Source organism: Arvicanthis niloticus, chromosome 19 (assembly GCF_011762505.2).
Source record: "Arvicanthis niloticus isolate mArvNil1 chromosome 19, mArvNil1.pat.X, whole genome shotgun sequence".
Taxonomy (NCBI): Eukaryota; Metazoa; Chordata; class Mammalia; order Rodentia; family Muridae; genus Arvicanthis; species Arvicanthis niloticus.
The window spans coordinates 43,844,141-43,867,443 of record NC_047676.1 but is presented as its reverse complement, the minus strand read 5'-3'; the positions used below and the strand labels follow the sequence as shown (position 1 = coordinate 43,867,443).

The 23,303-nt window shown below is 41.3% G+C and overlaps 1 protein-coding gene across 2 annotated transcripts in view; it reads right to left on the bottom strand.

Annotated features, from left to right (window-relative positions):
* Window positions 1–23,303, bottom strand: part of Rab3c (RAB3C, member RAS oncogene family) — a 218,076-nt gene that overhangs the window by 22,933 nt on the left and 171,840 nt on the right. For both annotated transcript variants that reach the window (XM_034523406.1, XM_034523405.1), the window contains exon 4: window positions 2,265–2,389. In XM_034523406.1, coding sequence (XP_034379297.1) covers window positions 2,265–2,389 — 125 coding nt within the window. The remainder of the gene's footprint in view (window positions 1–2,264; window positions 2,390–23,303) is intronic.

Below are 23,303 nucleotides of genomic sequence, written 5' to 3'. Positions count from 1 at the left end.
CTTCCACATCGAATCTTATCAACAGCCAAGTTGTTTATTGGGTTGTTAAAAAAAAAATAAAGCTATCATATCACCTGGCTCTTTTCGACAATGACATTGAATTGTTCTTGATGGTACTCAATCTTTCATGGAGCCAAACAGTTTTTTAGCTTTCCTTATAAAGATAGCCTGCTTCTGTGGAGCCTTTCCTCTTCCAGGTGGATCTGTCTAGTTAGATGATACACACAGGGACAGGAAAGGAGCCGGAGGAAGCCATATGGGAACACCCTGCCAGGCTCCCCTTCTCTCTTACACAGAGGGCCTAGGTACTGGGAAATGTCAGCAGGCTTCTAAGCCTCTCCCAGGCTGATGGCATGAGGAGAGGGGTCCTATGACAGAGAATGTAGAGGCTAAGGAGCACTTATAGGTTCAATACCAAGGTTAAATGTCAACTTAGTAACGTTATCAAAACTGGTTGCAGGGAAAGTCTCCTGGACTGGCTTCTGTGGTCATCCAGCGACAGTCTTCAGTGTCATGAGCTTATTGATATCACAAGGAGATAATAAAGTTTGGGGAACAGACTCTGCTCAGCTCTTGAGATTTCCCAGCAGCAGACTGACCCATGGGGAATGGCTGCACTGACAGCCTGTGCTTCCAACTAATAGAGCAAAGCTCAGATCGCCCATTACATGGTCGTGTTTTGGGCTGTACCTCATTACCGGGATCAACTGTTAATTGAGGCCATCATTACAGACAGGGAAAGGGGTAAGAAGCTGAATAGAATGAGGGTGTCTTCTGGGGCCAAGGTGCTTTGCGAACCCCTTGCATCTCTCCCTATGTTTGTATACACTATGCTGCAGGATTGGGATTGTCCTCCACATCAACTCCCACTTTGGCCCCAAGTTGTAAGCTTACTGCTCACTGTCCCCTCAGCTCCCCTGCTGTCAGTGTCTGTGCTCCACTGAGGCCCTTATTCACAGCACCCCATCTCCTTTTACTGGCTTTAATTTTTTCTTTCTCTGGGGATCCTTCAGAATGTATCTTGCTAACGTAACCCATCTTCTCACATCAATTGCCTCCTCTAAGCTGCACTGTCCAGCCCTACCCATCATCCCTGCCGGCACCATCTCTCCTTGGGTATCCTCTGCTCCTGCCCCTCTCTCTTTCCCAGCCCCTCCTGGCAGCCTTCTGTCTCTACCTGTCTCTGCCCACTTTTTCCCTGTCGCTCTCCTCTTCTCTCAGCCCTCTACGTCATGAACTCCTCACCGACCTGTTTTTGTTCTTCATTAGTTTTACTGTATTATATGTGCCCTCAATCTTTCCACATGATCACATGTTATCCTTGTTATTTTCTTCCTCTACAATGTCTGACACATGCCACCTAAGAGGTGTTGAGTGGAACTGTCTTGACGCAGTCCGCCACTGGTCTCTCCTGAAACGCCCCTGACTCACTGTGATGTTTTGATCTTCAGGTAGGTTTTGTGTTTGAAAATGACCACGCTGTTTCTACAACTCTACCGTGCCATCTCATCAGACGTTATCTCGAAGGGCTCTTTGTTTACCAGGTACATTCTCAGGAGTTGAGTTTGGCTCCTAAGAACTTTTCTTTAACAGCACCGTGGCTCGTCACTGATGCTCTGAAGTCCAGAATCTAGAATAGAACCTGTTCTTTGCCATTATCACCCTTAACAGGAACCTGAGAACAACAGTGATCTAAATGAAGTACTAGACTCAACACAGAATGATGTGTGTGGACAAACACAGAACACAATAAGGGAATGAGGAGGGCAGGCCTGTGGTCCTCATGAAGTAATTGGGAGTTTTTGAAGCTCACACTAGGGTACTTGTCATTACTTTTTTTTAAAATTGTGCCTGAACTTAGCCAGTGCCATAAGAAATGAGAGCAAATACACTCAGGGCTTGCAGAAGGCCTGTTGTTTGTCAGAGGTCTTTTGACAAACTATACACACTGACATACCACACACACACACACACCACACACATATCACACAATATAACTCATATACACACACTCCACACATACACAACATACCTGCACACACACAACACAACACACAAAACATACACATGCAACATACACACAACACATACATACCACACACATGTACACATATACCATACCACACACATGCACACACACATTCACCCACCACACATACCACACACACACAAACACACACGCCACACCCTCCCACAACACACTCCTGTGACTCCGATCAGCATGACATTCACCAAACGTTCTTTCCTTGTGCCTTGTGTCTTACCGAGCTGTTCTCCTAAGCGCTGGCCTCTCTCGGTTGAGACGACCCGTTCATCTTCCATGTCACATTTGTTTCCAGCCAGGATAACCTGGGCATTATCCCAAGAGTATGTTTTTATCTGAGTTGACCTAAAGGGAAAACAACAAGAAGTACAAAAATGATCAGAGGGAAATCCAAAAGAAAAAAAGAAAAAGAAAAAAAAAGTCTCAGAATGCCCGAGCACAGTAAAAACGAAGCCCAGACAGACACTTGACATTTAGAATTAATTATTACAGTGCAGTTGCAATCCTCGGATTCTTACGAGGAGTTGATAGAGTCAAAAATCAGCTCAGTGTGTAGTTCAGTGGCAGAGCACATGAGGCTATAGGATGTGCTAGGCTTTGTGTGTGCCCCCAGCTCTGCAGAACGAGAGTCAAGACAATAGGTGTTGCGCCAAGAGCTATTTTGTATCTAGTTAGGTGAACACCACCACACCCCTTTCGTATGGATCTACGTTGGTTTGAAATAACTGTAAAGATAAACTGGCAAGGATATTCCTAGTCTGAGCAGTAAAAGTCCTGTGTCTCCAGAAACCTCTCAGCTCCAGACACTGAGATGGCTGGTTTCTCTGTCTAATGACAGCTGCCCCACTGACAGACACACTTATAAGGGAAAAATAAAATCATCAATTCCCTTGATAACACACACACACACACACACACACACACACACACACACACAGAGGAAATCATAATTTTAAAACAAGAGTCCTAAAGCTATTATGCTCACACCTCATAGTTAAACACATCACATTCCTATAAAACAACAATATAGCAGACTGATGTTTTCACTTGCTTTGACAGACTTCTAGAATTCAGATCAGGCTCCAGTATGTACGTGGAACAAACAACTCTCGGTTTTGCAGCTTAGATAATAATTTCGGTAGTTGTCATTTGCAGCATGGTAAATCTAAGTGTTTTGCTTACACCCAATTTGTTTAATTCATAAACTAATATCTTCACTTCCGGCTATCCACTAAAAGTTTGAGATGTAATCTTCTAGTGTGCTGTCATCTGGAGCAGAAGCCCAGAGGAGATGAAGCCATGGTCTTTAATTTTCTTCATTTCTACTGTGTAAGAATCGAAAGATAAGATCTGTGGGATACCTATCTCCAGCAGGTGGCCAGGGGAGAGACACCAGAATCCTGGAAAGCTTAACAAATAATTAAACTCTGAAAGGACAGATTCGTGAAGTGCCAGGAGAGCTCTCGGGTGCTTTTGCTGACAATTGTGAAATCCTTCAGGGTTATTGACTAGAATACAGAGACGGGCCCTTCTCAACCGGAGGAGAGAAGAGAAAGCAAAGAGCTTCCAGCTGCAGCCAAGGAGCTTGCTGTGAGTCGTGAGCCAGGTTTCTCCATCCTGGGAAGAGGCACAGAGGCAGATGAGGTTTTATTTCAAAATTCTTCTGGTTCAAGCCCACATTTTCAAGGGGCTTGAAATATAATTTTGATTAAAATATATATAATATTATGTATTAAACATATATTATTTATATATAAATATATATAATATATAATATATATTATTATTAAATATATATAATATATAATATATATTATTATTATATATATTAATATATATATTAAATATAATATAATTTTGATTCCACCTGGACACTGCAGAAGTATAGTCCAGATTATCTGAAAAATCTAGGGTGGGGGTGGGGAGGGCAGAATGACCATTTAAATTCTGACAAGTTAAAAGTATAGTCCCACAATAACATTCATATGTGCCCATTGTGGTTTGAATAAGAATGGCCCCCATAGGACCATTTTTGGAATGTTTAGTCACCAGGGAGTGGCACCATTTGAGCATTAGAAGGACCGGGAGGTGTGACCTTGTAGGAAGATGTGCGTCAGTGGGAGTGGGCTTTAAGGTTTCAGAAGCCCATAACATGCCCAGCATCTCTCTCTCTCTCTCTCTCTCTCTCTCTCTCTCTCTCTCTCTCTCTCTCTCTCTCTCTCTCTCAGCTACTGCTCTAGAGCCAGGCTGCCATGCTCTTGCCATGATCATAATGGATTAAACCTCTGAAACTGTAAGCAAGTCCCTAGTTACAATGCTTTCTTTTATAAGTGTTGTGTTGTGTTGTCACGATGTTTCTTCACAGCAATAGAACAGTGGTTAAGACCCCTAATGGACTGGTGGTATAAAGACACAAGCTCTAAATTCTATGCTTTTTTTTCCTTCGTCATATTATGTACAGAAAACATGAAAATTGACATACTCATCATGAATTAAAGTTTAAAAAATCTCACATGCATGATCACATGTCATAACTCAGGTACTAATGCTATTGTTCAGAAGAGAAAGTTACAGATTGGTGTGCATATAAGGCCAAATAAGAGTCCTCTATTAAATTGGTGGCCAAGAGCAGGCTCCTTGGCAGTGAAGCTCAGGGATGCAGCATTTATAAATGAAATTATCATAAAGTAATTATAGTAATATCATTAACTGGTATAGGTCAGGGGAACCTGGTAACATTTATTTTGGTTATTCATTTTGGTTATACAGCTGGTTCATGGTCAGGATTATGGCAAGTCCAGGATGTGTTGCCAAGAAACAGGTGGCTGTTCAGGGGGGTAATGAGCTGAAAAGTGCCTCTAGCAGACAGAAAATGGAATGAGGGGAAGGTCAGGACAAGATGGCATCACCTCAGTCACCTCGTTAATATATTTTTTGCTAAGAAAATTAACATTTGCTTTCAAAGGACCTAAAATCTGACAAATTTCCTTAGGTATCTTTAAAGACTTATTTGATTTTATTTTTTTTAATGTCTTGAAAACCAACATGAGCCAATACTTGGAAAGGCTCTAGCTTGAGTCTTAATGGGGCATGATCTAATCGTGATAGTATAGTTAGAAATCAGACACTGAAGGGGTGAGTAGGTGCTTGGGACTCATCACAGAGTGTCACGGTCATGCTGGAAAGAGCTGGAGACCAGGATGATCAGTGACATGGCTTGAATTTGTTGAGAACCAGCACCTACTTGAAGTCTTCCCTGAAAAATCTTATTCCAGAGTGTGAGCCTCATGAGTTGAGCTTCATTCTTGTGCCTTGGGCATCCTTAGGCCACAGTGTGAAAGGTGTAAACCCAGCTGAGGTTGAGGTTGTGACCTTGACTAGGTTGTGAAAGAATTGAGCGCAGTACCCACTGTTCTTCTTTACCCAGGCAACAGAATGCTTGTTTCTGTAACTAAACACACCTGAGGACCATTCTTTTGCTACTGAGTATCCTGCAGGGTCACAGAAAACCACTTTAGGTTACCCATTTGTGTACACTCGGACATTTCTTATTTTGTAACATGCATAGAAATATGCTAAAACGAGAATATATTTTGTCTCTAGTTATCAGAACTATCCTCCTTTCCATTAGTTGTTTTGTGATACATTTTTTTGAATTTTATGTGCTCTACAACACCCGAAAGTAGAAGGAAATGAATTATCTTCTGTAATTATCCTATAATTAGAAAAGATAATTAGGTTAAAAATATAGGGAGCATATGGCTTCCTTTAAAATAAAATAAAAAAAAAATAGTGATCTGTGGCATTTGTGCCAAGGAGAGCGAATGTTTACTAAGCCAGCAGAATTGGGTGAGTTTATGCCAGCAACCAGGGTTGTACAGCTTCGTGCATGCCTCTGCCTTTGCTTGCTCTTGCTCTCTACTGCCAATGTATAAGAAGAGCAGCTTTGGCTGAGGCAGGAAGTGATCAGAACAGTGTCCCCTTCTTAAATCCCACTCAAACCATCCATTCCAGTTCCTATCATTTAAATGATAATTAGAGCTTTCCACTAAAGATCCTCAAATTTTGTTTTTAGTTCCTATCTACGAGCTGAGGTCCCACTGAGTAATTTTTCCCTGGGGGGTTTTACTGAGGATGGAACTGAGGGGCTTGTGCACACACTAAGCACACGGTCTACCACGGAGCCACACCCAACCTCCACATTGGTCAAATTTTAGCTGAGCATAAATAAGCTTCCACCAGCGTGTCTGCTAGGGTGAAGCGTGTTTTCATTGCATACATTTTTATTTTGTGTGAGATTTACATACACGTGTGTTTTGGTTACTTGCTGCATTTTGTAAAATTTCTTATTTGTGGAATGGATTTCTAAGCATGTAATTAGAAGAACTGGGCAATTCCTTTGTTGGGAAGATGCATATTTAAAGAGAATAGCTGTCACCAAACAATATACACATGAAAAGATGATTTATTTCTGAATCGCTGCAAAAATTCCCCAGGGGATTTCCTGTTAATCTCAACAAGATTAATGGAATCAGAAACCATATGCTAGTCTCCATGGTTACTCTTCCAAGTTCAGTTAACTCAGACCTTACCAGCGCAGGATGAAACGATTAGAACAATAACTCTTTAGCTGCCATTCAACAAGAACAGAACAAGAGCGCTTGAAACCTCCCTTCGACACATTTATGTGACACTGCTTAGGAAATACTTTCTTCCTTTCAGGTCTGACCAAAGTGAAAAAGAAAAAAGAAAAAAAAAAAAAGAAAAAAGAAAAAGCTTCTAGAAATCTGGGAAGGTACACAAAAAGAGCAAAGAGTCTTTGATGTTTTATAACATTTTACACATGGGTAAACTCTGTACAGAAGAAATAATTTACATATGAGGACTATAAATTGTACATATGAAGAATGGCAGATTCCAACAGTATTGATTCTTTGATACTGTTTTGGGTATGTCACTGATTTCTTGTGAAGTCATTGTCTTCTTAGAAAGAATTACTGGTTCTTGCTACTCAACCTGCTTTGAAAAACAGTCTCCAATAGTTGTCCCAGTGACTACAAGCAATTGCTGCTTAGAGTCCACTCTGACTGTAGCTGGAAAAATAAGGAGACAGAGAGAATGTAACTCTGCTACTCCCTGGTCAGTAGAGTTCAGACAGATCTTACTCTCACCCCTTGCTCTCAATTTGCATCCATTACTCTTGCTCTGTTCAGCATCCTCAAGGATCAGTGTCAGGGAGAACACTCAGTGTGTAAAGAAACTCCCTCATGACTGACCAGTGTTCAACACAAGGGAAGACAGCTCCTGCTACTGGTCTTTTTTTTTTTCCTGTTCAATTTATTCTTATATATTTATTTGATTATTTATTTAAACTTTTGGAGAGCCCTTGAGCCTTATTCCAACTCAGAACAATGAAATCAGAATTTTAGAGTGGTAAGATGGTTCAAAGTTGATCTGAGAACTCACATGTGAAGGAAGGATGGACTGAGTCTTGCAAGTTGTCTTCCAACATCCACATTCACACACACACACACACACACACACACACACACACACACACACTTGAAAATGGAGTGATAAAATAATTTAGAGCCTCCAGGGACTTCACCAGACATATTAAAAAACATCTCTCCAGATTTCTGTTTTAAGTCCAGTAAACTCAGATATTACCAGCACTGAGTGAAACTACTAGAACAATTACTATTTAGTTGCAATGATATGTGCACTAAGGACAGGAGATTTATGAAATGATTTTCTTTACTTACACTTTCCTGTTTGTTTATAAATGATTGATGTACTTATTTCACATATAACACCACTGTGCATTTACAGGTGGCTCACACATGTGCATAAAACAAAGAAACTCTGCAACTGAGAGAGTCTTAGAAAGGAAACAGAAATATGGATACAGTCGAATATTGTTGATGTGGGCAATAAATATGAATAAGTGGTTTATGAAGCTGGGGAGCTAGGCCTTTTATATGTATAGTAACACATTCTTTAGGAAGATTTCAAAGAAAAATTATAGCAGTAAAGTACTGCCTTCTGATGCTGATATCACTTATTATTTAATGAAATGGTTTTTACATGGTAAAATTGGTATATTAGCCTAAGAAACTAGACAAAAAGTGAAGTAGTTGTTACAAATCTCATTCTTTGCTTTCATCCCCATGCTGAGCTCTCTGGTGATGACACAATAATAGAGAGATTACTATTCTCACTTCCCATTTCTTCTTCCCTTGTAGGGAGATTTTGTTTCTCTGCCCAGAAGACAGCAAAATTGAATAAGTGAGTCGATTTGGACAATGGTGTTTATTCATTTCATGTCACTGTGGACAGCAGACAAGGAGGCATGCTTGGGTTCCATCAGTGTGTTCTTTTAAAAAATATTTTATTATTTTATGTGTATGGATCCTTTGATTGTGTTTGGTGTGCAAGCCTGGTAGTCATAGAGGCCAGAGGAGGGTGCTGGAGCCCTTGGAACTGGAGTTATAGACAGTTATGCACCATCACATGGGTGCTGGGAATCAAGCCCAGGCTCTCTGAAAGTAGTCAGTGATCTAAAGTGCTGAGCCTTCTCTCCAGTCTCCAGTAGTATGTTCATCCTGGAAACAGCCCAGTCTCCCTTATACAGTTCCAGGATGAGAAGCATAAGCCCCTGAACTCAGACATCAACAAATCTTCATCCAATCTAGAAAAGGCCAGTGTCATAGTTTGAATATGAAATGTTCCTCACAGGCTTATGGTTGGGTGGCATGGCTGCCAACTGATGAACTTTGGGGGAAGTGACTGGATCCTCTGAGCTCTGACTTAATCAATAGATTAATCTCTTGATGGATTTGTAATGTGATTTTGTCATTGGAGAGTGCTGAAAAGTAGGAGGTGGGACCCTGTGGGAGAAAGCATGTCACTGGGGTGTGCCTTTGACGTTATAATTTGTTTCAAAATATTTCCGAGTACTGTCTGTCATTTACCCACTTTAGTTCCTGGTCACCATGAGGTGAATGCTATCCTCTGTCATGTGCTTCTGCTGTGTTGGGCTCAAAGGTAATAGATCAGGGAACTTGTAAACTAAGACCTGTGAAACCATGAGAGAAAAGTAAACCTTTCTTCCCCTTAAGTTATGCGCATCAGGCATTTTATCACAGCAACAGACATTCTGACTAGTGTATCCAGTTTCACTCAGCATCCTTCTGTGGCCTTGTGTGCCCTTCTTTACCTCTTGCCATCTCCCTTCCTCCCATCTCCAGTAGGATCACATTGATGTGTTTTCTTCTGCCCACACATGCTACATTCTCAGCAACTGAAAACTATGACCTCTCTGGGAAGTTTCAGGTTTGTGATGCTTGAAATTAACGAAAGACCGAGAGCTCATTTAAGACAAAATGTGGGTTACAGGCGTAGCGTTAGATACAGGGTATTTTGCAGCAGATGTTCTTGGTACTCTGTCCCACTCCCTAGGACTCATAGCTTTGGTGCTTGCTGGCTGACTTCCAGCTGCCTGTATATCTGCTTCTCGTTACTTTACAGCTTTCTGTAAAGCAACATAAGGGCATTTTGCCTAGCAGGGAAGGCCAAGAAAATAACAAGGAACTAACACACCAAGGAGCTGACCTCAGCCCAAGACTGATAGGGATTGCTGTCTAACACTCAAGCTCCCCTTCTCTCCAGATTGCTACCATTCTTATTCCCAAATTTGTAAACAGGAAAAGCTCTAGACACCCATAACTGTAGCTGGCTTGAAAATATACCGCGTGTTGGCCCTGCCCCTTTCACAGCTCACTTCTCCAGCACTCTTAGGTGTTTCCAAACGTACTAATTTGGGAAATTCTATCTTAGAACTTCTACCTTAGAGCCTGATTCTGAGGAAACCCTACAAAGACATGCTAAGAGTGTTTCTTCTGGAAAAGGACCCAAAGTTTCAAAGTGTTCTGGAGTTCGTAGTGCTGGAAGTAGGGTTTAGATATGAAGCCTTAAATGTCCCCTTGGGTGTTTTGTTTTGTGTTGTGGTGGTTTGAATGAGATGTTCTCCATAATGGAGCATTTGAATACTTGATTTCCTGTTCGTAGTGCTATGTGGGCAGGCTTAGGAGGTGTTGTCTTGCTAGAGGAAGTGTGTCACTGGGGGTGGGCTTTGAGTTTTCAAAAACCTCAGGCCATACCCAGCCTTTCTGTTTGCTTGCTTGAGGGTTGACGTGTAAACTCTCAGCTGTCCCTGACATGATGCCTGCCTGCTGCCACTCTTCCCTATCTTGACAGTGATGGATGCTCATCTCTCTCAAACCATAGGCCGGGAAGAAATCCTCTCTTCTAAAAGTTGCTTTGGTCATTGGCACTTTACCACAGCAACTAAGTAACTAGTAGTAACTAAGACACCTTCTGAGAGGGGCTTTTGGGAAAAGGTCAAATCAGAAAGACTCGATAAAAGCAATGATTAATGCACTGGCAGATTCATTTATCATTTGCTAGTGTTATTAGGAAGTGGTGGAGACTCAGGAGGAGGACCCTCTGTAGATGACATCACTGGAGATGTGACCTGGGAAAATATGCCTTGTTCCCTTCTTTGTGTCTTTTTTGCCTCTTGTGTGTCTTTGTGTCCTGTCCACCATAATGCAAACCATTGAGCTCTCCCATATGCTTCCTAGCTCGCCTAGCAGCAATGGTACCATTAAAAGTGTGAAAATCCATCTTTCCTTAAACTGTTTTCTTAGGTCTGACTAACGCTGTAGGCTTTAGAGTAATGTCTGTTAACCGCTTTCCTTTTCCCAAGGATCCAGTTTAAGGTTATCATTGAATTTAGGCTTTATTACCTTCATAAAAAACCTGTGTGTCACCACCTATCTTAAATGACTTTATCATCTGTCAGGCCCTCTCACTGTCTTGCATCTAGTTTTTTTTTCCTATATCGTCTTGGGTCTGGTTCCCCTAATGAGGGCCCATAGAAGCCCTGGATATCACTCACAATAACTGTCACTTATATACATGACTGTATGTCACAGCCACTATCAGAGAGCCTACAGATCTCCACTGCTTATTCACTGCTAGGTCTCTGCATTCCGCTAACTTTCTAGCACAGGAAAGGTGCTCAAACAGTAAGGGCACATTAGTGATGGAAGGAATGAGCAAATGACAGACTGAGTATGGAGAAATGCCTAAGAAGTCTGGTATTTCAAATATAAGCACAAAGCCAGCAGAAACTGGAAGGAATCATCTCCTGTGATGACAAGTGCCTACTGCATCCATTTTAGGATGCATGGCAGACAGAGTTCTTTTATAGCTTGTTAAACCCTGTGGAGTTCATGGTACCAGAAGGTTAGTGCTGGCCCCTTTCAGACCTGCAGGATTTCTGTTTGATTAGTTTTTCATTGTAGTTTGGGAAGGGACTTTCTGGCTCAGCATTAATAGTTAGGGCTACTTCAGGGAGTACCTTTAAACAATGGACTTATTGTGTGTGGTGCATCTCCTCCAGTTTGGAGGCAAAGCTAAGGCTACGGATGTGAAGTATCTTGACTAAAGTGGTACAGCTGCTCAGGGACTGATGTGATTTATAACACAAGTCTCCCAAGAAGTCTCTTTGAAGACTGCTTCCATCAGGGAGGGAAGAAATTCATATGCTAAATATCCAATTGTCTTTTCATAACAACAACAGCAACAGAATGCTTCTGGGAGACATTGCCACATCCCAGGATCTCTGAACATGCACAGGTGCCCTTTAGTTGGCTGTAGAAATGAACAGAATTGGATGTGCCTGAACGGGTGTGTCTGACTTGTTTCTCTGCTGCAATTCTGTTGCAGAGAGCTAATACTGGGATGCAGTTCAGCCCATCTAATGGTCTTAAATTCTGTAGTCTAAATCTAACCTTTGGCTCTCTTCTGCATGCCTTCCTTTTCTTTTTCATAATGCCTACCTTGTCACTTTTGATTTCATGAGTTTTTGTTTCTTTGTTTTTGTTTTCCCTTTTTGGAAGTAGAGTCTCATGTCCCCAAGATGGTCTAGAATTCACTGTGTAGTAAAGACGGACCTTGGCTTTCTGATCATCCTGCTTCTGTCTTGTGTTGTTTTTATGAAGTGCTAGGAATCAAACCAATGCCTTCCTGCATGCAAGGCAAACCCTCAATCAACTCGACTACATTCCATCCCTCTGACCTTATCTTGATCTCATAAAATGTCAAAGTCTATTTTAAAAATAGTATGTATAGTACAGAAATTGAATATTTCTCTCCTATGAGAGAAATAGAAATAACTCAGTGTAGCAAAGGTTATCCTTCTGGACAACAAAGAGAGGAATGGAAGCTGGTCCAAAGGCAGTATCACCAAGGAAGATATTTATCATCAGGAGAAAGTCTAACTGATCTTTCGCATGGAACAAGGACAGAGTCATGTTAGAAATACCTAGTTCATAGACTATCAATTTTAAGGTGTCCTGGAAAGAATTAATGGTCTTTGACAAGATGTATTTGCTTCAAAGACTAAAGGTCAGGGCTTGCTGAAGGGAAAATCTGAGCTGAGGACCTAGAACCTGTCCTGCCCCCAGCTGCATGCTAGGTGACCTTCTTGTCACCTTCTGCACTACTTATGGCTGTATTCAATATATATTACATCTGACCCTAGAGCCTGAGACAGAAAATAGTAAGATGAAACCAAGGAGAGTGTTGTGAATGGGCCTGGTAATAGTTGTGCTGTAGAGTGAAAAATTATAAAAATCATTTTATAAAGTATACATAGGCTTTTTCTTTACCCCTAGACCTGAGCAAAAAAATGCAGGGTCACCAGTTCCAGAAAGCAGAACTGAATGTAAGATTTCTGGCCTTCACTGCCCCAAGATATATTCCTGGAGGAGGACATTATCCCTGAGTCAGAGGACACTTGCTAGATTAACATTCCTCAAGCCTCAGGGAAGAGAACCCACCTGTGGGTGGGGAAGGCCCAAAGCAGGAAGACACATTCCTGACTACTGAAGAATGAAAAATTATAAAAATCATTTTTATAGAATATATACATATATAGATGCCTTTTAAGTTCTTTTAGGGACATGGAAAATTTTCTCTGAATGAGTAAAAGTCATTCAGGTGGTAAGAACACAATGACAGGGCTGTGGCTTTACAGCTGGAGCTAGTGAGAATACAAGGTAGGGCAGTGACTTGGTGAAACCACATTTTTGAGAAAATGATTGTACTGGGTAATTTCCATGGCCATTAACCTTTTAGGGTGGGTTTCTTTGGAATGTATCACTATTCTTATGTTATGTATCCTTGGCAACCCCTCACCCCCTCCCCACTCCCCTGGTTTGTGGTTTTGCTCTTTAAAAGACCCTGTGCCATTACTCAGTGCCAAACCTTGCGAGAGAGCTTGCGGTTTGACAGCCCGGCCTATTTCCCTAATAAAGCCTCTGCCATTTGCATCCAGGTAAGGATGCATCCAGGTAAGAGTTCTTGGGTGGCCGCAATTTCCCCGAGACTTGAGTAAGGGTCTCCTGAGTTTGGAGGTTTTCAGTGCTCAATCTATATCTGAGATAAAAGAGTCTTTTAGGTGAACAGAGAGGGGCAAGTGTTGTGGATTCTGTTTGTATTTTAATGCTAATACTGCTCTCTTGGGAGGGGCTGTCGGGAACAAGGAATGAGTCCTGTACTCAGGACTTCCTGTGAACCATTCCCTAATGAATAAAGGAGCCAATCACTGGGCAAGTAGGAGGCAAGACTTCTGGGTTGAACAGAAAAAGAGGAGAAGGAGGAGAGGGTTAGGGGGCTTTTGGAACAGGGATAGCACATGGGCAAGATGTAGCTTCTAGAGTTTCATGGATCTGCCACTAGAGGAATCAGATTTATAAGGTTTACAAGATTAGGTATTAGTTGTTACTCCTAGAAATTGAGTTACCATTGTTTCTGAGCTAAGTTTGTATGGTGTTTTTCTTCTCATAGTGATTCAACCCAGTTCAAGAGAGAAAGGTACAGTGGTTAAGTGTGGGTTTCTGTGATGTGCTCTACGAAGGCTGTGGGGGTTTGAAGCACGGGGATGGTGTGGTAGTGACCAGCCAGCGTGAACTTAGGGAGCTGGGTGGTGAGATTCTGGAGCTCTGGAGTGCTGGTCGGTGTTGAGCTGAGTTTTGTGCAAGAACATGGCGGCAGAGCTGAGAGCCAGCTGGACATATTTTTTAATATCTCCTGCTATAGGAGAGAACTTCCTTTTCTCCTGAAAGAAGGTCTTCCAAGGAGAGGAAGTGGGATACCAGTTAGTTTGTAAGGCTTTACCATGTGAGCTTCAGGTAAAGGAGAATGTATTGAGATAATATGCTGGTCACTGTGTTCTACTACTGTGATAAAATATCCGACTCAATCGATGTAAAGTGAGGAAAGGCTTTAAGTTCAATTATACAACTCTTAATTGCCACTGATATGTGAGCGCCTTTTTTGCATATTGTGGCATGCTGGTAACTGTTGTGGTTCACAGATATTGTAGTTGGGAAGAATTGGTAAATGCCATTGTTCCTAGCCAGGGATGTGGGGATGTCTCCAGGACACATTCTGTTGCTGTTGTTGTTATGAAAAGATAATCCGATATTTAGCATATGAACCTCCTCTCTCTTGGCAGCTTGCATAGTATTTTCTGGAACCATGAAAACTGGACTGCAAGAACGAAGCTTTCAGGTCAGATTCACCTCGAGTCATCTGAGTCCTGTGTCCTTCAGCAATAAGAGGCCGCCCTCAAGCCCTGAGAGGTAAACAAGGGCTTCACAGATAATCAATGTGATTTTCACGGTCACTTGGACTACCCTGACCAACCCTTAAAAAAGGATGTTTCTTGTGTCTGGTACTGGGGGTTTTGTTAGTCTGTGGGTCCTTATGGAGGTATAGTCAGCCCCAATGGCTTAAAGTTCTTTATCCTAATAACTCCTGTTATTATAGTTTTAGGTAAATATAAAATGACACCATTCCTTGAAGCATTATCAAATAACCATGGTGTTATTTGTCCTTCCTTCCCCTTCTGTGTTCTCCCTCTCCTGGGCAGTTGAAGCCTGCTTCCTGTTATTCCATTTTCCCCTTGACATCACCTGTATCCTTCTATCTCTCTCCCAAGGTCATCCCACTCCCCAAGCATATACACCCTTTATATTCTCCTGGTTTAAGGTGGTCAATCTTGGTTGTATACTCACATCTGAGGATATGGAACTGTGAGTCAGAGATGAAAGAGAACGTGAAGTCTTTCTCTTTCTGAATCTAGGTTACTTTACTCAATATAATTTTTTTATAAGTCTATTCATTTATCTACAAATTTCATTTTTCCTTACAGCTAAATAGTATTACATCTGAGTACATGTACCATGTTTTCATTACCCATCAATCTACTGAAGGATCTTTTAGGATGTCTGTCTAGTTGGACTTAAGACCTGTTCAACAGGAGGGAAATCGTGATTGGTTCTGGAAACCTAGCCACTTTCCCAGGGCTAGTGAGGTCATGGATTTCAGAAAAGAATTTACTACCACCACTTTGCTAAAGCAACACAATTCCTTCCTACATTCTAAGTCTTAATTTTATACGTACAAACAATTGTAGCTACCAACCCTCATTAAGGGAACTTTCCTTTGCAGCAAATGGAGACCATGACAGAAAACCACAACTGGACACAGTGCAGAAATCAGTGGCTTGTGGAGAGCCCATCTCCAACAGATACATCGACACCACAGCTTCCTCATCAGACACAGGGAACACTGTGGAGAAGGGGGTGAAAAGACTGTAAGAGTCAGACTACTGGGAAGTCTGCTGTGAAACAGAGTCTCCTCAGAATGGCTTTATAAACTAGACCAGACTAATGCCAATATCAATGGACATGTTAACATAGAAGGCAAAGCAATTTTGCAGGGTTCCTCTCATGAACAAAGAATTACAGGAAACTATTGACTCCTGGGAGAAGGAGAATTACTGTCTCCAGGGAATGAGCAACCTTATTGGTTACCCAATGCAGAGTGGTCAGCCTTGAAACCATATACAAACTCCAAAAACAGACTCAGCAGTTCTTATGTGTATTTGTGCATATGTGTGTGTTTGTAACAATATAATCAAAGAAAAAGAGGCTATCAACTTGTGAGTCACTATTTTAATTAAAAACACTAAAACATAAAATAAAAAAACCCAACCAGCCTCCCCCCTTCCAAGAGAAGAAACAGAATCAAAACAAAGAGCAGCAAAATAAATGATAAATGGCCCATTTACAATTACAAAACTAGTTTGAGATCTGAACAGAGAGTTATCCAAGAAGAGATGAAAATGGTAAGAAAAACTTTTTTTTTTTAAAGGAGAAAAGGTGCATTTTGCTCATGGTTTCTGAGGCTGGGGCATCACTACTTGGCCCTGCAGTTTGGGGGATTGGGCCTGGTTACACAACAAAGGGAAACTGCTAATCACACAGTGCAAAAAGGAAAGGAAAAAAGATAAACCCTAAAGTTCAAAGATCTCCAGTGTCATGCTCCCAGAGACCTAATTCTTTTCCTGGATTTTGGCATTTGTTTACATGATTAGAAGAACCAGGACCCTTCCTCTAAGCTTTCTGCTTTCTCCTCTAGAAGAGGTGAATAAAATCTTTCCATCTTCTTACTAGATTTCCAAGAGTTTTAAACCACTGAGAGTTACATAAATGGGAGAAACTAGTATTAATTATTCATGAATTGGCCACATGACATTGGCATAATATTGCAAACTCCCTCTCTAGGCAATTTCTTTCTGACTTGTCTTGTTAGTTTTTAATCTCCAACCATAAAGGTCACAGTCGGAGAAAAAAAATATTATCTGCCTCTATTTCAAATCAAAAAATATGTTGCCAGACATTGGGTAAGAAGCTAGAGACACAGCCATGAAGATTGGTCTCTTCTCAGAGAGCTTGATGTCTGTTTCCTTATGTAGGTTTCTCAAATATACTAAAACCAGCAAGTTCTTATGAAGGAACCACTTTGCATAAGCCCTGAATGTCTACAGCATGCGCTGTTGCTTTTCAAGAATTAGGAAGCGTTAGAGTCACCTGGATGTTCTGACTCAGAAAGCCCAGGGTGATGCCAGAGTTCTGGCTGATGATGGTGACTATCAGGCCACACTTTGGTAGGCACTGTAATAGGGCAGAGGTCTAAGCAGCGTATGACTCTGTAGTCATGCTGCTCTGTTCCCTATAGCGATAACATCTGGCATGGAACATTGATGAAATGGTGCAGGTAAGTAGGGCATCCTTTCAACCTGAAGTCTGAGGTGGCCTTCCCGGGATCTGGAGGCTGGTGGGTACCCAAGTGGAATTGAAGTCTCCGGACTGAAGAGATAATGGAAATGATGAGGCTAAAACTGCCTAGGGGCACTGTGTGAGGCGGTGACAGTGGGAACCTATGAAAGGAAGGTAGCTCTGGAGTGTTCTTGAAGCCACTATTACTTTCATAACTTTAGCTGATACTGTCTTGGGATAGGTGAGAGGGAAGGATGTGTGTGGGTGCCAGGCTATCCACCAGCTCTGAGCACTAAGAATGGGAGGAAGACTGAGAAAGACACTTATATATGCAGGGAGGCAAGGAAAGATTAACTCAGAAGCAACGATGGTGAGGGCAGCTGTCCCTTCTCTAGCTCTCAGATTTTGGCAAATGAGATCAGAAGGTCCCACAACTGTCTTCCCCCTTTCAGTAGGATGCTTGCCTTTATAGTGTCTCTTATTAAAGCTTTCTGAATTCTAGTCCTACGGATTGTTATATCTACCCCCCCCCCCCTTCAGTAACCTTTAAAATGACAGTGGTTTTCAAATGAACTAGAGCAAAGAGTTTTTGTCATTGTAGAGAACTCTGGCCTCAGGAGAGAAGAAAATGTGAAAAGGCCAGGGCTAACAGATGCCATTTGCCCTTGGCTGTAGGGAGTAATTGCTATTCATTGCTTCAGATTTTCCATCAAACGATGCAACCTGTAATGGGTCCGTCACCAGGCACCAGGCTCCGCACACCAGACCAGCACTTTCGCTAACACCTTACTATCCAGTGGAGCAATGTGTCACTGAACTTCAGCTAAAGTCTTGACCCACCTGTACCTTGTGACCAGAATGGTGTTCATGCTGTGTTGTTTTGAGGCAAACAAGGTCATGGTCAGACCATTTTGGCAAAGAAAGTTCCATGTAGTGACATATTCCCCCCCTCCCCTTGCAAGTTGGGAGGAGCTAAGGTGGGAGGAGTAAGGAGAGGAAGAGGGGAAGGAAGGGGGAGGAGCTAAAGAGACAGAGATGTAGGAGGATGGAGAACCACGCTAGGACTGAGAGCAGTCCTGGGTAACAACTTATATCTAGGTTAGTTAATTGGTTAACAGCACCAATTGTGTGTGCATCTTGTTAATTGAGCATTATCAAACATATAAAGCCTTTGGTTAATCTTTAAGCATTAGAGTCTCATTTTCTACTGTGTACCACGTGGATGGCAGGATAGTCTGGGCTCAGCCCAGCCTTGTGGAGACAGTGTGGAAGATTGGCAGAGCCATCTCCCATGCTGGCGTCTTGTGGGTGGTAGGGCCGGTGTCTCTGGCCACCTGAGTGGGCAGCCTAAGCGGAGCGGCACACAGCCACCCCTCGTGGCCTCAAGAGTCGGGAACATGGCGGCTCTGTAACACAAGCAGATTGAGTGCCACTATTTTAAATAATTACTGTAACAGTTCCAGAAGTTCATCATTAAAGTAAGTGAATAAGCAAGCTGCATAATGCATGAAAATAATCCATGATGAAGAAAAGATGTACCCTGTGCACTTACTAACATCCATATTTTTCATTATATTTTTATTTATTTGGTGTGTGTGTGTGTGTGTGTGTGTGTGTGTGTGTGTGTGTGGCACATTTGCCACGATGTATATATAGAGATCAGAGAATAACTTGTGGAGTTAGTGTTCTGTCATATGGATCTGAGGAACTGAACTAGGTTGTTAGCACTGGTGGCAGGTGCCTTTACCTGTGAGTTGCCTTCACTGCCCTAATTAATAAATAGCATCCATTCTTTTTTATTTTACTTTTTAAATTCTTTAAACCATTTTTACAGTCCAGTCTTCATCCCCCTGCCTGTCTGCCTCCCGACTGCTCCCCATCTATCCCCTCCAATCTCCAAGAAGATGTCCATCCCCAACCCCACCTCACCAAAACTCCCCACTTCTTGGTTCCTCAAGTCTCTCCAGGGTTAGGTGCATCTTCTCTTCACTGAGGCCAGACCAGGCAGTCCTCTGCTGTATATGTGTTGGGGGCCTCATATCAGGTGGTATAGGCTGCCTGGTTGGTAGCTCAGTGTGGGTGAGATCTTGGTGGTCCAGGTCAGCTCTCCTCTTGGCTTCTTCCAGCTTTTCCTCAATTCAACCACAGGTGGCCCCAGCTTCTGTGCAGTGGTTGGGTGCTAGTATCTGCATCTGACTCTTTCAGTTGCTTGCACATGCTCTTCTCTCATTGCTTCGGGAGAAGTCCAACCCTAGCTTCCTAACTTTAGCTGAGTGCATTACAATAATTGGTAATTTACTAATCCACCACCTCCACTTTTTGGCTACCCCTGCTCATGCCCTCCACTGTCACCCTGAGGCCTAGGCTGCTTTAATTCTCCAGCTGTGGTGGAGCTTGCACACATTACAAACAACACAAAATGAAAGAACAACTCTAAATAATGATGCAGTGAGTTCTCCCCATAAAATATATCAACCCCGGAAAGATAAACTTTAACTTAAATAGTAGTGACACTACTATGCAGCATGTCTTAGGCAGCTCAGATGGTAACAAGAAAGGTAACTTTAGATAGGTTAGCTCTCTCTCTCTCTCTCTCTCTCTCTCTCTTTCTCTCTCTCAATTTTGAGCTTCTATTAGACATGTCTAGTGGTTATTTGTTTATTTAGTCAAAAGAAAAGAGCTTTCAAAAATGCTGTGGCAGTCTTTCTGGAATTAGAACTCTGATTTGAGTGAGAGCTGAGGAGAGGAGACACCATTGGTGAGCTGAAGCCAGGACAGCTCCTGAAAGGCTTCTGCATTGGGTCCAGTGTGTGTTCTCACTTTATACTCTAAAACCACAAGGTGGAGCAAGCAAGGGAGACTGGTCAGGTTAGTAAGGTTAATGACCTGTTCTTTCAGCTATGTCTCCAGGACATTTGTTCCCAGGCAGAGATGAAGTCATGCTTGGCAATAGGCAGCCCATGCAGCAAAGTATTCCACATAAATAGATCAACAAATCAGTATCTAAGAATTGGTCATTTCTACCTCATTCTTCTTCAAGACTAGAAATCAGAGTTTGTCCTCTGAGAGGCTTCAGAAACCAATTCTTCAGTGATAGCTTGAAGGGAAAAGGGCCTTTAAAGGAATAGCCAGTTCTGCAGTGGATTTATATTGATATCTGAGTTGAAACAATTTTTGTTCAGAAGTAAAGATTTGAATTCACACTGTCAGCATAAGATATGCCCTATGGGTCTACTTACCAGAACAATCTGAAAGAATGAGAAAAAGGGATACTTCAATGATTTTATTGAAAACTGTTAGTTTTATTTCTTGAGACAAAGATCTGATTTTCTCATCTTTAATTTCACCTCTGAGCACTTGGCTTTCTTCTGGGGAGTTACAAGAATAGTTATTCATTTTGCAGCTTTCCTCTGTGTATTGTGTCAAGTGCTCAACACCTTGTCTCCCAATGTCTAATACTCTCTCTTCTGTTCACGTTTATCCCCAGTGTCCCAGATCCACTGGACACCATAATTCTCTCAGTATGACTTGTGCTTAGATAGTGCTTGGTTTTTTGTTGTACTATGTCTCACATTAGATATTCTTCAACTAGAGAACTAGTAACTTATCTTTTCCTATTACAGCTAGTATAAAGAAGATTAGATTTAGTCAAATGTGTACTCTGCAAATGGAATTTTTCTTAAGTTTCATAAGGGAGCTGGTTAAGGTGCAGACATTAGGGGAAACCACAGTAGTTATGGCTAAGTATGTTGAAATAATAATAATAATAATAATAATAATAATAATAATAATAATAATAATAAATGGTACAATTATAAGCATATCAGACCGAACAGAGAAGACTGAGCAATTACCACAGCGCAGAAACTAATTCAGTGAGCATAGAACTTTTCAGGATAGGTTAAGTCTGAATCAGATACAAACAGGAGAAGCAGTCCTTCAAAGTCATTCTATTAGTGAGGAGACGTGGTAGGACATGCTTGTAATCCCAACACTTGAGAGCTGGAGGAAGGAGGATCAGAAGTTCAAGACCAACCTGGGCTACATGAGACCATGTCTCAAGAAAAGAAAAAGCCTCAAAGTAATTATATTATGTATCACATTGTACATTACTTAATCATGTTACAAGTTCAAGAAATTGGAAATTCCAAAGGGATCTTAGGCCTCTTAATCTAGCCACCTGTCAGCATAAGCTATGCCCTATGGGTCTACTTACCAGAACAATCTGGAAAAAAATGAGGAAAAGGGATACTTCAATGATTTTATTAAAAATTGTTAGTTTTATTTCTTGAGACAAAGATCTGATTTTCTCATCTTTAATTTCACCTCTGAGCACTTGGCTTTCCTTCTGGGGAGTTACAAGAACAGTTATTCCTTTTGCAGCTTTCCTCTGTGTATTGTGTCAAGTGCTCAAGAAATTTCCTATTTCCCAATTTACTTAGTTTGCCCAAAGCCAGCTAAGACAATTTTAATTATCTTGGCAAATGCTAGAGTTTAGAGTTTTGAATAAATAAATTAAAAGAGTCTGCTTCTCTGCATCCACTACTGTTTATTTCTTAGTGAAGGTAATATTTTTTTTTCTGTCCTACTTTTCTTTTTCCCCTTTGATTTCACTGAAAAATACCCACCATCCCGAGTATTGGATCTTCTGACTTCCCATAGTCATATGCTGAATTTGTAATTCTCAATGCTATTCTTTGTGGAGGTGGGGCCTTTAAGAGGTAATGAGGCTTAGACAAGGTTATGCTGTGATTATCATCCTTGCAGAGTTGGCAGTCCAGAAATAGAGAATGAATGTGAGTGACCTGTGAGCCTTGCTATAGAACTTTAAAGCCTGCTTTCATTCGTGTAGTCTTTCCAACAAGGCACCACTTCCTACAGATTCCAGAACCTTCCAATCCATGACTCTAACTGGGCATGAAGTATTCAAACATCTGAGCTACAGATTTTTTTTCCTGGCTCTTCCTAGAATGAATTCAGTAGGTAGTATTTATTGAGCAATTACTGTGAGAGGCGGGTTCCTGTAAATCTTACCTGCTTGGTCTCACCTAAGTCCAAATAGCCCGATACTGCGTTACATCCTAATGTTGCCATTGATTCCTGTGGGGGTACCACTAGGTTGGGCATTAGGATGTTTAATACTATGTTACAAAGTGGCTTTAATTCTAAAGAATACTATTATATTGCTATGAAAGCATTTTCCATGAGCATCCTTTGAGTGATGGAGTTGATTATTTTTGAGACAGAGAATCTTAGACTTCTTGTCCTTTTCTGAGTGTTCAGGACCTCTACAATTAACTACTTAGTAAATGAATGACTGAGTGTATCATTCTAGCCCCGAAACAATTAAGTAAATTAAAACTTAGATAAGTTCAAAATACCCCTATCCTCTTTTATTTTGCCTTTTTACTATTATAACTTCTAGTATTGCACACATAACATGGACCATTCAATGTATTTTAATGGATATTGCAATGTAAAAGAAAAGGAAAATAGACAAATAAAGATAGTATCCTCAGGCATTTATTGTACCATCATTTTTGTTTTTTCTTTTGTTTGTTTTTTGAGACATGGTTTCTCTGTGTAGTCCTGGCTGTCCTGGGCTCACTCTGTAGAACAGGCTGGCCTTGAGATAGCTGTCTGCCTCTACTTCTTAAGTGCCGAGAATATAGGTGTGTGCCACCACTGCCCAGCTTTAGGTGTTTATTGCAACCACAGTGATAAAATACATTTTTACATCATTTTCTGGTAGCTCAACCATAGCCAGCACATATTCTTAGTACTTCCTTTAAGAAGGGATGCCAGTGTGAGCATTGTGTATAAATATTTCCCTGAAGCAAAAAGCAGCTGGCATTTATTGGCATGTGAAAATATATGTACAACATAGTGTATAGTGATATTTTTCTCTTATGATGTTTGTAAAAAACACAGCTTTTACAAAAATGAAACAAACAAAATCCAACAAAAAACAAAAACAATACACACACACACACACACACACATCATTTTCCCCCTAAACCTGCCATTATTGTAGATAAAGCACTAAAGATGTGTCGCCC